At 42.6% G+C, this 14,395-nt stretch overlaps 1 protein-coding gene across 1 annotated transcript in view; it reads right to left on the bottom strand.

Annotated features, from left to right (window-relative positions):
- Positions 1–10,402: 10,402 nt before the first annotated feature.
- CRHR1 (corticotropin releasing hormone receptor 1) overlaps positions 10,403–14,395 on the bottom strand; it is a 369,096-nt gene continuing 365,103 nt past the window's right edge. Inside the window, exons 13-14 of the mRNA XM_082272731.1 lie at positions 13,433–13,474; positions 10,403–11,597 (exon numbers count right to left, since the gene is read on the bottom strand). Coding sequence (XP_082128857.1) covers positions 11,457–11,597; positions 13,433–13,474 — 183 coding nt within the window. The 3' untranslated portion in view covers positions 10,403–11,456. The remainder of the gene's footprint in view (positions 11,598–13,432; positions 13,475–14,395) is intronic.

The raw sequence follows: 14,395 nt of genomic DNA, 5'->3' as shown, positions 1-14,395 counted from the left end.
AGTGGGCATCCCATAACCTCCCAACCCTATCCAAGTTATTAACCCTCAACAAAAAACACAAACAAATTCACGGCTGTTCTCAGCTGTGCAGGAGTGGAGAATCCAGTTTATCTGCAGCTCTTTAGAGGGTGCACTACATACATTTTCACCATCTTTTCTGGTCAATAGCCTGACCCTACCTCCTTGGGCATCCCATCCCCCTCACTATTAGACTATCACTGTAAAAGGCAGTTACTGATCATGACATTTCAATTTTTTTTGCCCCCCTGGTCTTGTCTCTCAGGGCAGTCCCATTTTAACCCTCTCCCCTGGCTGACAGTCTGACCCTACTCCCTTGGATATTCCATACCTAATTGTTGGCTCATCACTGTGAAACAGTCACTGAACAAAAGCTAGGCCAGGTTGTTCAGCTGAAGAGTTGTAATGAAATTTGCATACGAGAGAAACCTTGAATTCAGGGCTCCCCAAATGCTCAATAGGAAATTTAGGAGATTTTTCTCTCCAAAATGTTGGAGACTTTTTTTCAGTACAATGGAGAAGGATTAATAAGTCCATCTACAGCTTTATGCACAAGTGTGATTCCAGAGGTATGTCACCATTAGCTCAAACCCCTTTAACAGGCCTGCACCCCTTCTTTGTGGTCAGTAACCTGCAACTTCCCTGCATAATAATGACCCCATTACTGCCTTCTACTAACTACCATGCTCCCAACAGTCAAGAGACTCTGTCACTAAAGCTCAAGGACTCCAACAAGATTCACCTATATTTCTAATAGAATCTTATGTGAACATAATTGATTCTTGGATTAAAGTTGTGTGAATCTTGGGTAAAAACATTGATAAATAGACAACTAAATAAAAAAGCTTTTAAATAAAGGTACACTATATAATAACTGCAGACAGTGTTAAAGAAAGGTCATAGCAAAATAGTGAAGCTCAGAGACATAGGTAAGAGATACGAGGTGGGTGATTCAGCCAGCAGCCATAGGCTAAGATCTGAAATATCAGTTTTTGGTTGGACTGTTCTTTTAATGGAAATATAAAAAAAGAATAATAGAACTTGCACTAAAGTGGTCTTTGTGGAATTTTAAAAACCATTAATACATTGTGGTTATAGTGATGTACAGGCAATTAAAAAGCCTTACTGATTAATGCAGTTAAAATGAGTGCAAATATTTATTTTAGAAACGCAGGATGCTGAACATAATTGTACCATAACCTCCCTTTGGCAGGCTACACAAAGCCGAAGTCTGTGTACCTTGCCATGTAATAGCTTAAACGACTAATTGACACTGTGAAAAGCCATCCTTTACAGGCTAACAAGGTTTACATCGTAAATCACCAATGCTGTGACATCCTCATTACTATTGTGGAGAAAGGGACAGAGCCATTTAGACAGATAATTGCTGTATAATCAGCCAAACTGGTCACCTACCCATCACACCTCATTTGCTATAATTAACACTTTGGTTCCAAAGGCTGATAGGAAACAAAGTAAATTGTGGAATAATGTAGCTTATTTTTCCTTGTAAAAACACATTCTGAAATAATATCCCAAGGCAGTTTTGATTTTTCTTTAGCATAAAGGGCAACAGTGGTGTGCAAAGTTCAAGCGCAAAGTGCAAACAATCAGATATCAGATCAGGATAAACTGTAGTAGGGACATCATCATTGCTTTTTGCTCTTCATCATTGTATCAGGATGCCTGTGATAAATAACACCAGACTGTTTCAGACAAAGTGCTCTTATTCTTTTTGCCCATTTGTCCAGATCCAAACGATCCTACCCTCCCCCCTCCACAGATTCATACTAAGGCCCCTTTCACACATACGGTCCATTTGTCCGTTTTTTAATCCATCCGTTGACGGATGAAAAACGGACATCAATGTATCTCTATGTAAAAACGGTTGACAACGGATGATCATCAGTTAACATCCGTTTTCACCCGCTTCCGTCAATGTCCGTTTTTTTAACGGATGAATGCCCTATTTTTCATCCGTCAATATAACGGATCGGACGAAAAACGGATGACAACAGACGAAAAACGGATGACAACAGACGAAAAACGGATGACAACAGATGAAAAACGGATGACAACGGATGAAAACAAATGACAACGGATGAAAAACGGATGACAACGGATGAAAAACGGATGACGATGGATAAAAAACAGATAACAACTGATGAAAAATGGATGAAAAACAGATAACAACTGACGAAAAATGGATGAAAAACGGATGAAAAACGGATGGAAAACTGATACATTTTGACGTGACTTAACTGATGAACTGAACGGACCTTATGTGTGAAAGGGGCCTTACAGAAACCGAGGGGCATGGCCTTAAGCGATGAAAGACTCCCTCTTCTGGCCTTGCCTGCCATTACAGCCCTATAGACTTTTATGGAGCTGGCTCCCGATCAGCAGACGGAGGTAGATGAGCTCTATAGAAGTCTAAATGGGTGTAATGCACAGATGCAGGCAAAAGAGGGAGCCATTCACTGCTGGATGTTATCTGACTGGTTACAGCCCTTTAACAAGCCTGAACCTTTGTGCACTTTGAAATGTTATCAGCTACTGTCTACTGGTCTCTGCTGCACAGGATCACAGAAACCTGAAACAACTTTTTGTTGCTCTGAAGAAATATGTCATTTGCTGACTGAATTTAAATGGGAGGGTCTGGTTCATTATAATCACCTGGTGCACTCTGTGTTCTGATGAGAAAAGCTGCAGGATCTCTAAAAAATATTTAACTCTTAGGGAGTATTTCACCAAAACTGAAATTTCTATAGCAATGGGTTCCAAAAATTTGACTTTATCTTAGTGCAGACTTCTGGAAACATCAGTGAGCCAATCAAACAAGCAGGACATGACATTTCTGGGAGTGTTCTGTACACCAAATGATGTTGCTGAGTTGTTGCTTAGGACTCTTTGTTGTAAGGATTTTTAACAGACCACTTACCCTTTGCTATGGAATCACTCTCATACTAGTTGGACCAGAGACATGTCACTCAATCGCTGCTCCATTGCTCGTGAGAGAGATTCTGCAGGGTTTCTGGTCAGCAAGGAAGGGTTCTATAGGTAGGCAGGTACTGCTGGGGATGTATCTTCATCTCATGGTTAAATGACCGCCAGGGTCCAGTCAGCATCAGTTTTTAAAAAGCTTGAGATATGCTTTAAATTGTATCTAAGATGTATAATTTAAAGTTTTAACAGAATTTTATTGTTATAAGGATTCACCATTTCTAATTTTATGGGTGACCATAGTCACTAGGGATAGACCGATATGTTTTTTTCAGGGCCGATACCGATATTTTGGTCACAAAGTATCGGTATCGGCCGATATGGGCCAATATTTTGTACATTTAAAGTTTTTAAAAATGAAGACAATTTTTGACACAAATCTGGTACTGAACATGTTAATTTTTATTTAATGCTTAATGGCTGGCTTGCTGGCACCCTGTGGTGGGTGGCTGGATGTTACCATGTGGTAGGTTGGTGGCTGGCACAGAGGCTGTGGGTGGCTGGCTGGTACATCCCTAATTGTCACTGATATAAAAAGTGAAGGGGAACATGAAGTTTTACAGTTGTCAGGAGGGTAGGTCAAAACTTTCTGTGATTCTGGCATCCCAGCCCATTTTTTGATTTGCACTTCGGTGCTGCCGCCAATCGCCGTAAGGGAAACCGGCAGTGAATCCATTTGGCTTCACAGCCGGTTCCCTACTGCAGTGTTTCTCAACTCCGGTCCTCAGGGCACACTAACAGGCCAGATTTTAAGTATTACGTTGGGGAGATGCAAACTAGAGTACTGCAATCACTGAGCAGCAAATGAGATCACCTGTGATGTATTTCAATTTTCTTGCAAACCTGGCCTGTTAGTGTGCCCTGAGGACCGGAGTTGAGAAACACTGCCCTACTGCGCATGCACAAAACGCACTGCGCATTCTAACTGGCCCGGCAGCGGAGGAAGGAGGTTGAACTTCCGAGGGACCTTGCGTGGTGGGGTCTCACGAAAGTGGGGACAGTTACCTGTTAAAGACAGGTACCCGTTCCCCACTCCCTCCTACAAGGTGCCAAATGTGTGGCACCAGAGGGGGGGAGGAGATAAGCGGAGGTCATAGAAAAGTAAAATTATAGTAAAGCACCAATATATTATTATTTGTCATATACAGATAGTAATATATTGTATTAAAATAATATATTAATATTATATGTTATATTATGGGATTAATATATTGATATAGTGTGTATTCTAGTTAAGAATAGGTGGGGAGGATGACATTCATTCTCTCATGAGTCCCCTGCGGGTTGTTCTCTCCCAGCCTTGAGATTCTTTACTTCTTTACTTTGCGTTAGAACTACTTCCCTTCCTGCCTGAGCTGATATTAAATCTGTATCTCTGCTCTCGTCTAGACTAATGACGGTCTGATTATACCAACTTTTAAAGAAAGTCACTCATTGTTCGCCCCAGCTTTTAGCCCAGCTGGGCAGTAATTAGGCCCTACAGGAACCACCATTTTCCTGCTGAAGGTGACCTATGGCATCAGTTGCTTAGATACAATTATGACAACATGAGGGGTAAAGGAGAAGATGTTCTGCCTGTTCAGTACTGTTAGAGGCCAGGGCTTCTCTCCCGTAGTACAAATGATTCAGGCAAGTGACACTTTTGCCACATCGGGTCTAACCCCATGGGAGGTGTCGACAGAGCTGACCAAGCAATGACATTCTACCCAGGAATGAGGAAACAGCAAAAGAAGTACTTTAAGAAGTTCTTCAGACATCTTCTTGAACAATGCTTGTGGAATGTATACATTCTGCTCAAAACAGAGTAACAAGCCTGTGATTCATTCGGACTTCATTTGGAAAGTTGCCGAACATATCTTTCTGAATCACCAAACCCCATCAATGGCTGTGATTAGATCTGGAAGTCGTGCTGTTGGTGTTGTCAACCCGGAACGCCTGGCTGGTCGTCACTTCATGGACTACATCCCACCAACTGAGAAAAAGCCAGCACCTACAAGGATGTGTGTGGTTTGTTGCTCGAAGAGAGATGATAGTGGAAGGAAAATAAGAAAGGAAACCAGATTCTATTGTCCCGATTGTGATGTCAGACTTTGTGCAGTCCCATGTTCCCATGTTTTAAAATCTTTCATACCTGAGAGGTTTACTAAATCATTATTACAGTGACTAGTAATATCGCACCCCTTGTTTGTACACATTTCAGTGTTTTTGATTTGATTATATTATTGAATAAAATGTATTATTAATATAATATAATTATTGATTTTGTGTTTCAAACTTTATCATACCCGGGATGTCTACTAGACTCTTGTTTGGACAGATTTAAGTGAGTTATTCCTAGGAATTACAGGCCTAAAATATAAAACAACAGATTTCCATGCAAAACAATGTACCGCTTTGAGATAAAAAATTCTGACATAATCAGACCACCAGGGAGATTAATATAGATCTTTCATACATGTACTCCTTTTTTTTCTGGGATCGTTTGTGGATTTTAATCTATTTATTTATGAATTTTGCTTCATTAGTCATATTCATTATTCCAGATGTACATTGTATACCAATTTTTATCCCTGTGTTCCACAGAATAGTGCACCCTGACATTTAGGCTAGATACACATTATGCAATCTTTGTTGATCAGTTTCCTGTAGATTTGCCTCCAACTGTGCGGTGCAGGGGCCTGCCTGATTGCATACAATTGAAGGTGTTTTGGTTTTTGAGGTTTTGATGAGTCTGGAGGAGAGTTTTAAGTGAATTTGAATGGGGATTGTATGGTGTGTAGCCAGCTTTAGGCACTTCTGATAATTGTAATGCTGCTCTCTTGCTCTCTGTTGGCTCCAGGCTATTAAGGGTGGATGGAGGCTGGTTGATTGCTTAGAAAAGCTGTGCTTAGGATAGTTTGCTGTCTGTAAGCTTTAGGCTGCCAAGGGTAGGGAGACTGGATGGCTGTCTGGACAGGCTGTGCTTAGGATGGATTGCTCCAGTCTGCATCTTGTAGTTAGCCTAGGGCAGGGGTCTCCAAACTATGGCCCTCCTGTTGTTCAGGAACTACAATTCCCATCATGCCTAGTCATGTCTGTGAATGTCACAGTTTTAAAATGCCTCATGGGACTTGTAGTTCCACAAAAGCTGGAGGGTCGTCGTTTGGAGATCCCTGGCCTAGAGCTTGAGTAATTGAGACAGCTCATTCAGGTGTCTAGAGTTCCGGGTTGTTTCCTTGGGGGGGTATTTAAAAAGAGCAGGTAGCCCATTGGATATGTTCTGTAGGCTCTGAAGAAGAGGGAAACCTTGAAACGTGTTAGCCGACGTGACTACAAGTGTTGTAGATTTTAGCATATGGATTTAAGCCGATGATTTTATGATAATGTTATGACACAAGTACTGGTTTGTGAGTATATTCACCTCTATTTTATTAAAAACATTTATTGAGGATAATGTACTAGGTCTACTCTCCCTCTGTGTTCTTCTAGCTATAAGGGCTACCCACTCATAAAGTCCCCACTGATTTTGGTCTGTATTAATTGTCTTTGTTCATTTTATGGATTATTTTTAACTGCAGTATTCACAGTGGATGTCCGCTGATAGCATAGCACAATTCCTGGCGTTGGGGAATAATTAATTTTTATTTTTAGGTTGGTTACTCCATTGAACCTCCTGCGCTATACCATTTCCCCACCATTGTGAGTGCTCTTACTAGCCAATAGCAAGATGCAGAAGGTAGAAGAAGATGGCAGACCTGGAAACCAGGAATTTGTCTGTTTATCAGAGTGCCCTACAATTGTTGTCTGCTCTGTGTTAGGTATTATAAAGAGTCAATTGAAACCTGTGTGTGAATACTAACACCCCCACCAAGAGGGTGCTTGCTTACTTTTGCTTAGGGTGTCAATCCACCCGCTGAGCGTAATGAGTCTAAGTAAAGTCAAGCTGGTCAATGACCAGTGGTCATCAAGTACACTGATGTTTAACAACCAGCACATCATGCCTACATGTCTTTCCCCCTTAACTGGTACAAATTCTACTACAGGCCAATCAAACTCCACAGCAAGAAGGGGGGGGGGTATATATATTTATCAGCCTGTTAGGATTGAGTTTTATCTTCTGGTGGCACTGTGCTGCTCTGGGCAGATTGCTGCACTTCCAGTGTCCAGCAGCAGGTGTCTCCCAGATGCCAGCAGGCTGTAATGATCAGTTACACCTGTCTTCAGCTGCCAGGTGGCTATTTAGGTCTGCTCCAGCCTTTCCCTGGGCATCACTATTCTGATTGCCTCCTTGTTGCCAGAGCCTTGTTCCTGTAACCCTGATACATAGTCATATATATCCTAAAGCCCTCTGCTCTCTGCCCTAGTACCCAGTGTTGTTTACTCTCTTCCTTGCATCCCTGTAACTGGTGTCCTTATAGTGTATATAGTCAGTTGTTAGGTTAATTAGTTATTTTGTCCTTGGAGTTTCCTATGTTCATTGTTTGCTGTGTATGCTTGTTTGTGTGTTTCACTGTTAATAAATCTCACTTTAAGGATATCTACATTGTTTGGTCTCAGTTTCCATGTGTTGCTACATGTGTCTGGTCTCCCTAGCTGCTGCTGAATCCTGACATAATAGTGACACCCACTAATGACTAGATCAGCTGCACTTTGGAACTGGGAGCCAGTTGCTTTTGACTTTTTGTTTTCGTTTTTTCAAGATGCTTAGAGTGAAGGTTATTTGTCATGTGCAACTTGCAAAAGCGAATGAAGATTTTTGTCGTTCATTTTGGCAGGATCTCACTGAGGAGGAACTATTGGGAAGTATTCTGAAAGCACATGCCTTAGCTGTTCAGTCTTTGATTCAGGTCTTTTCTGAACTAGTATTTCGGCTCCATCTCTCAAGGTTAATGATGTTTTCACTCCTCCATTTTCTATGTTCCAGGCTGGATTTTTGGGATGGTTGCTGAAACATTGTGTAGGTTTTTTTTCCCAGCGGTATACAGCTGATTCCCAACAGATGTTGTTGGATTGCATTGCTGCTGTGCACTCTTTAGTTGAGCAATGTGAGCAAAGGAAAGACAAACTGACTTTAGTTTATCCTTTGCTACAAGCTTCTTCAGAGATCCTATCCCCAGTACTAGATGAGTCACATAAAGTCAGATCTGCTACTAAAAATCAAGAATCTCTACCTTTGTTATCCTTAGCAACCACAGCTACTACTGAGTGTCCTTTACCTCCTGTAGATCAGTACCCTGCCACCAGTAGCCACACTTCCTCTGTATGTAATCCATTGGAGGCTCCCCTGCAATCCTGTTACCCATAGGAACATCTCAGGCCTCTTCCTTTACTTCTTTTACTTTTCCCTCTATTCTCCCCAGTACTGTTACTACTTTTCCATCAGCAGTGCACTCTGGTCAGCACAATGCAATTACTTGCAGGACTCCAGTATCTAATCCCAAAAAGAAACAGAATGTTTATCTTGCTCTTACAACTTTGCCACTATCCAAGTTGCCTGCTGATGGTGTCCAGTCCTCTTCCCTGCTGCTGACTGCTGATGAGATCCTGTCCTCCTCCATGCTGCTGGCTGCTGATGAGATCCAGTCCTTCTCCATGCTGCTTATTGCTGATGAGATCCAATCCTCATCCATTCTGCTGACTGCTGATGAGATCCAGTCCTTCTCCATGCTGCTGACTGCTGATGAGAGCCAATCCTCCTCCCTTTTGCTGACTGCTGATGAGATCCAGTCCTTCTCCATGCTGCTGACTGCTGATGAGATCCAGTCCTTCTCCATGCTGCTGACTGCTGATGAGATCCAGTCCTCCTCTATGCTACTGACTGCTGATGAGATCCAGTCCTCCTCCATGCTGCTGACATCTGTTGCCAAGCCTGGTGTGGGTGACCTGCCCTCTGTTGCCAAGCCTGCCTCGTTTGACCCGGCATCTGTAGCCAAGCCTGCCACAGGAGACCCACAGCCTGCTGCCCAACTGGACTATGCTGATACCTGGGCCACTGCCCAGCTGGACTATCCTGATATCCGGGCTACTGCCCAGCTGGACTATGCCAATTCAATACTTGCTGTTAAGCCAGACTCTGTTGACTGGATTAAGCTCCTGCCTGCTGATGTGTCTGAAGCTTCTAAAGTTCCAGTGTTATGTGGCCAAAATGGGTTGTCTGTGTGGGTTAAGATCCCTACTGTTGCTCATCCTAAGTTCTTTTCACAGCCAGCTGATCCTGTTATGCCAAGACCAGGGAGGTCCAAATGTCCAGTCTGAGCATTAAAACTGCATCTGCTGTTACAGACCCTGCTTTAGGGGTCCTATGGGAAAGGGTAGTGTTCCAAATTAACTTTGTCCTGACCAAGGGGTCATTTCCGCGATCCCTGGCGCATTTGGGGACCCGAGTGAGTTAACCTATGCCATGAGTAAACCTAAGTGGCAGGTAAAATACAGAGCAGTCTCTAGCAACAGAGAGCGAGAAGGTCCAGTTGTGATGGGACACCCTGACATCAGGGTACCTGCACGGACCAGGGATTCTGACGCTAAGCGTTCATGTATCTTTCAGTGTCCCAACATTGGGACACAGGCTGCTTTTAAGAATAGTAAGCCTTCGGTGTTGGGCCTCCTTAAGGATCTGACCAGCAGGAAACCCAGCAGGGTTCTCAGCCAGCCTTCAGACCTCGGCTCCTCCTATGAACTTCCTGATTTAAGCCATGTCTCTGCACTTCCTGCCTGCCAGGTTATTGTCTCCAACCAGTATCTCGCTGCTGTCTTCCCTGCCGTCGTCCATATTTAGTTACCACTCATTATCGACCCTTGGCTTGTTCCTCGACTGCGCTTCTGCCTGATCCCAACCTGCAACTACTCGTTACTGACCATTTGGCTTGTTTACAGACTACGCTCCTGCTTATCTGCTACTGTACCCCGGCTTGCTTACCTTCTTGTGGAGCTATCCTGAGGAACGCGGCCTAGTACTAACACGCAGCAAAACTCATCTGCAACATCAGGAGCTGTGGTGAACATCAGTTAGTACTTAGACTTCACACCTCAGATGAGCCCCTGTCATTTACCAGGGTGACTGCCTGTGTACCTATCATGCTGGTTGTTGGTAGTTCCGCTACTGCTATAGCAAATGGTCTTTGAGCCTGTCTTATTGAACACCATGACCAACAGTTCCACATTTTGGTATAATTAATATAATTTCAGTTTTTCCTATTTCATAAACATACCTGCTATTTGTACATTATTGCATTTTGAAATAATATAAAATTTGACAAAGGGACATTGGCCTCCATCATAAAATTATCTGAGAAGCCTGACGTAAATCCATTCTCAACCCCTAAACCTGTATGACACTTGTTTCAGAGAAGCAGCTGTGGCACACATTAGTGGAAAGTTTTTGTCACCATTTTAAGGATTTATTTGTGTAGCGTGACAATATAAAGACATTTTTTATATTTTAGTGCAACACTATAACACATATATGTGCAGCAAAAATGTCCATAGCACAAAGCTATTTGGGTTGCAGATCCGGTCCACAGTGGCACTTTTTTTTTTTTTACTGACCCAGTCAGGCTTTCATAAGGTCCGTTGTTAGAACATTCACACATAGAATCTCTTTGTACAAATTCGCAGTTAATATAGAATTGTTATGACCCAGCATACTGATTTGATGGATTTAAACAGACACATTGTTTTTTTTTTCAGGCTTGCCCTAGCTGCGTTACAACTACAGTCTTAATACAAAGCCAGGCAACAAAGCGAGTAAGACCAGTGCCACTTGATTAATAGGTCAGGCCTTGTCCACTTTACTCCTGAGTCAAGTAAATCATCTTCCACAATGTTGTCCAGCCAACTTGACTAGAAGGCCACTGCATAAATTTCATTGGTTCATTTGGTCCCCTTGATATACAATCACATGGCACTATATTCGCTGCTAGGGTACGTGTGACCTGAACTGAAGAGCCACCTTCATCAGCACAGACATTTGTGCTCATAGTCTGTGTAGAAAATGAGTATATAGAATGGTTCACAAAGTGTTAGGCAACTTTTTTTTATCACCAATGAATAAGCCTGGTGCCGGTCATTTTCCACGTTGAGGCACAGAGGATTGGCTAGGTAGCCTAGATGCACATTCTCAGCAATCGTTTGGTTGTGGCTGGTGATATATCAGTACAAGTTTATGGATTGTGCTGTGTTCTATCTATTGGTTTCTCTGCTTTAGTGGTTTTCTGTCTCTGCATTAGTCCCCTAGCAGTTCAAATCTAGCAGTTGCCAATATTGCACTAAGGCGGAAAGTTTGGTTGCTCCTTTCCATCGTCTTTTTTTTCTGATTGTCGAAATACAATTAGTTGTACACAAGGAATGTGGTCTCTCAGTTACTGTTCAGTTTAGGGACCATACTCGATTTTGGAGCCTCTACAACCTCTCATTATAGGGCTGGGAAGCTCTAGAGAAGCCATTCAGGAAGTGGTGGGTCAGATAGCAGAAGATTGCTTGATGCTATGGAAGCTAACCCGTGTAGGTGATGTTGGAATGGACATTGCACGGGCAACACGAGCTCGGATGGAGTGCTTGTCCTGCCAACGATGCCATCTCTTTCTGACTGCAGAGCGCACCTGGAAATGGAATCACATAATTACTAGTTAGGAGATCTATTCACATACAAGCTTCAATTTAATTATTACATGATCATTAATGTTTTATGTAAAATAGGACAGAAGAAGTTTAAAACCCTAGCACTGAACACCTTTGATAATTTTAAGATTATGTTCAGGTCAACCTACCCCTTTGTTACTTAGAAGAAGTTGCACTTAAAAAAGAGGAAGAGTAAGGAATGTTACATGAAACATTTCAGTCAATGATACATGGACCAATGCCAGGTTTAGTAGACTCTTTCAGACACAGTGTGCCACCTTACACCAGGCATTCCCGTCAGAGTGCTCCTTTACATCAGTTGTCCCCACAACAGTGCCACCTTATGTCAGGCATTCCCATCAGAGTGCCCCCTTACAGCAGGTTTCCCCATGACAGTACTCCTTTACATCAGGTGTCCCCAAGACAGTGCTTCTTTACATCCAGTGTCCCCATCACAGTGCCACCTTACATCAGGCATTCCAGTCAGAGTGCCCCCTTACATCAGATGTCCCCATCACAGTGCTCCTTTACATCAGTTGTCCCCATCACAGTACCACCTTACCTCAGGCATTCCTGTCAGAGTGCCCCCCCACATCAGGTGTCCCCATTACAGTGCTTCTTTACATCAGGTGTCCCAGTCACAGTGCCACCTTACATCAGGCAATCCTGTCAGAGTGCCCCCTTACATCAGTTGTCCCCATCAGTGCGCCCCCTTAACATAAATTGTGCCCATCAGAGTTAACTTAACATCAAATATGCAAATCAGTGTGCCCGATAGCATAAATGTGCCGATCAGAGTGCCCCTTAACATAAAATATGCCCATCAGTGTGTCCCACAGCATAAATATGCCCATCAGCGTGCCCCTTAACATAAAATATGCCCGTCAGCGTGCCCCTTAGCATAAGATTTTCCCATCAGCGTGACCCTTATTTTATGTTAAGGGTCACACTGATGGGCACATTTTATGCTAAGGGGCACGCGGATGGGCATATTTTATGTTAAGAGCAAGGCTGATGGACACGTTTTGTTTTGCCCATCAGCGTGCCCCGAGGTGTTAAATAGTTTAGAGCCCTCAGGAGATTGTCACGCTGATGGGCAAATTTATGTTAAGGGTCACGCTAATGGGCATATTTTGTTCTGCCCATCAGAGTGCCCCTAACATAAAATGTGCTCATCAGCATGCCCCTTATTTTATGTTATGAATCACGCTGATGGGCAAATTTTATGCTAAGGGGCACGCTGATGGGCACGTTTTATGTTAGGGGCACTCTGATGGGCAGAACAAAATATGCCCATTAGCGTGACCCTTAACATAAATTTTCCCATCAGCGTGACAATCTCCTGAGGGCTCTAAACTATTTAACACCTCTCCAAGCCACCATCTGGGCACACTTCCCCAGGGATTGGCTGAGCCCAGCTTAATATTCAAGCTGGTCATTTAGGTTCTCCCTCCTTAAATTTCAGAAACTTCTTCTAGAAGCAGGGGGAAGCAATCAAACTCCCAGCCAGTGCAGCCCTGAGCAGACCAGTATAAACAATCTTTGCTCTTTTGGCTACAGCAGGAACCCAAACGAAATTTCCCTAACAGCCTAACTAGGAGGGTGCTGCATACTGTTTAACCATGTGAATACAAACTAATAAGTATAGAAAAGCTGACTGCTTGTTCAGTTAACTAGAAGATGATGTTGGAAGATGGAAAGCTGAAACAGGAAGCAGTGATGTCCCCCTTCTATGGCATGGCTGTGGTGCATGTATCATAATGTCGCCTGAACAGAATTCCACATTTTTTTAAAATAATAATTCAAATACACATACCTCGCTGTTTAGGAAACAGTAGAAGACTGAAACAAAAAACCCCTAAAAAAAGAAACAGAAATAATTAGCAACAGGAAGCAGCTATAGCCCAACATTGTGTGATTTCCGGTGGACAGGAAGTGGTTGCATATGACTAAAAATCGCTATATGTATAGCCTGCTTTATTCCTAAAAATGAATGGCTGCCCTAGTGCCTTACAGTAAAACAGTAAGATGATACACAAAAACAAATATATAGAGTTGTGTTCAAATTAGTAGCTATTCAACATCACTAACCACTAATAGTTTTTGATATAAATTATATTTCTTCATGGCCACTAATTTACTAGTAGGTGTAGTAGATTATAGAAAACCAACAGACACAACAGTCATGTGAGTGGTGATTCATCATCACACTCTTTATGCCAATCACAACCATTTTGCGCTGTTCTTTTGTATTGTCACAACAGTCATGACATGCATGCTGCTCATTCTGTGTAATCGAATCAATAATTGAAAGGGGCGTGTTTAAAATAATAGCAGTGCGGAGTTTAATTAGTGAAGTCATTCAGTCTGTGAAAAAACAGGTGTCAAACAGGCGGCCTTATTTAGGGATGAAGACAGCAAATGTTGTAGTTGCTTGGCATAGTGCATTTCTCTCTGAAAATCGGAGTAAAATAGGTTGTTCCATTGCTCAGAAGAACAGAGTACTTTGATTAAAAAGTTGGCTGGAGAGGGGAAAACATATAAAGAAGTGCACAGACTGATAAACTGCTCAGCTAAAATTATCTCAAATGCTTTAAAATGGCACTCAAAACCAGAAAGACGTGAAAGAAAACGGAAAAACAAATCAAATGGATTGAAGAATAGCCAAAATGGCAAAGACTCAGCCAATGATCAGCTCCAGGGTGCTTTGCTCTATAGTGTGTGAGCCGAACGTGCGGGAGAGGCGCTGTGAGAAGGAGAGACCGGAAGCCGTTGTGTG

The sequence above is a fragment of the Pelophylax lessonae genome (assembly GCF_965119305.1).
Source record: "Pelophylax lessonae genome assembly, chromosome: 11".
Taxonomy (NCBI): Eukaryota; Metazoa; Chordata; class Amphibia; order Anura; family Ranidae; genus Pelophylax; species Pelophylax lessonae.
The sequence above is the reverse complement of the archived record's forward strand: the minus strand, read 5'-3'. Positions and strand labels throughout refer to the sequence as shown.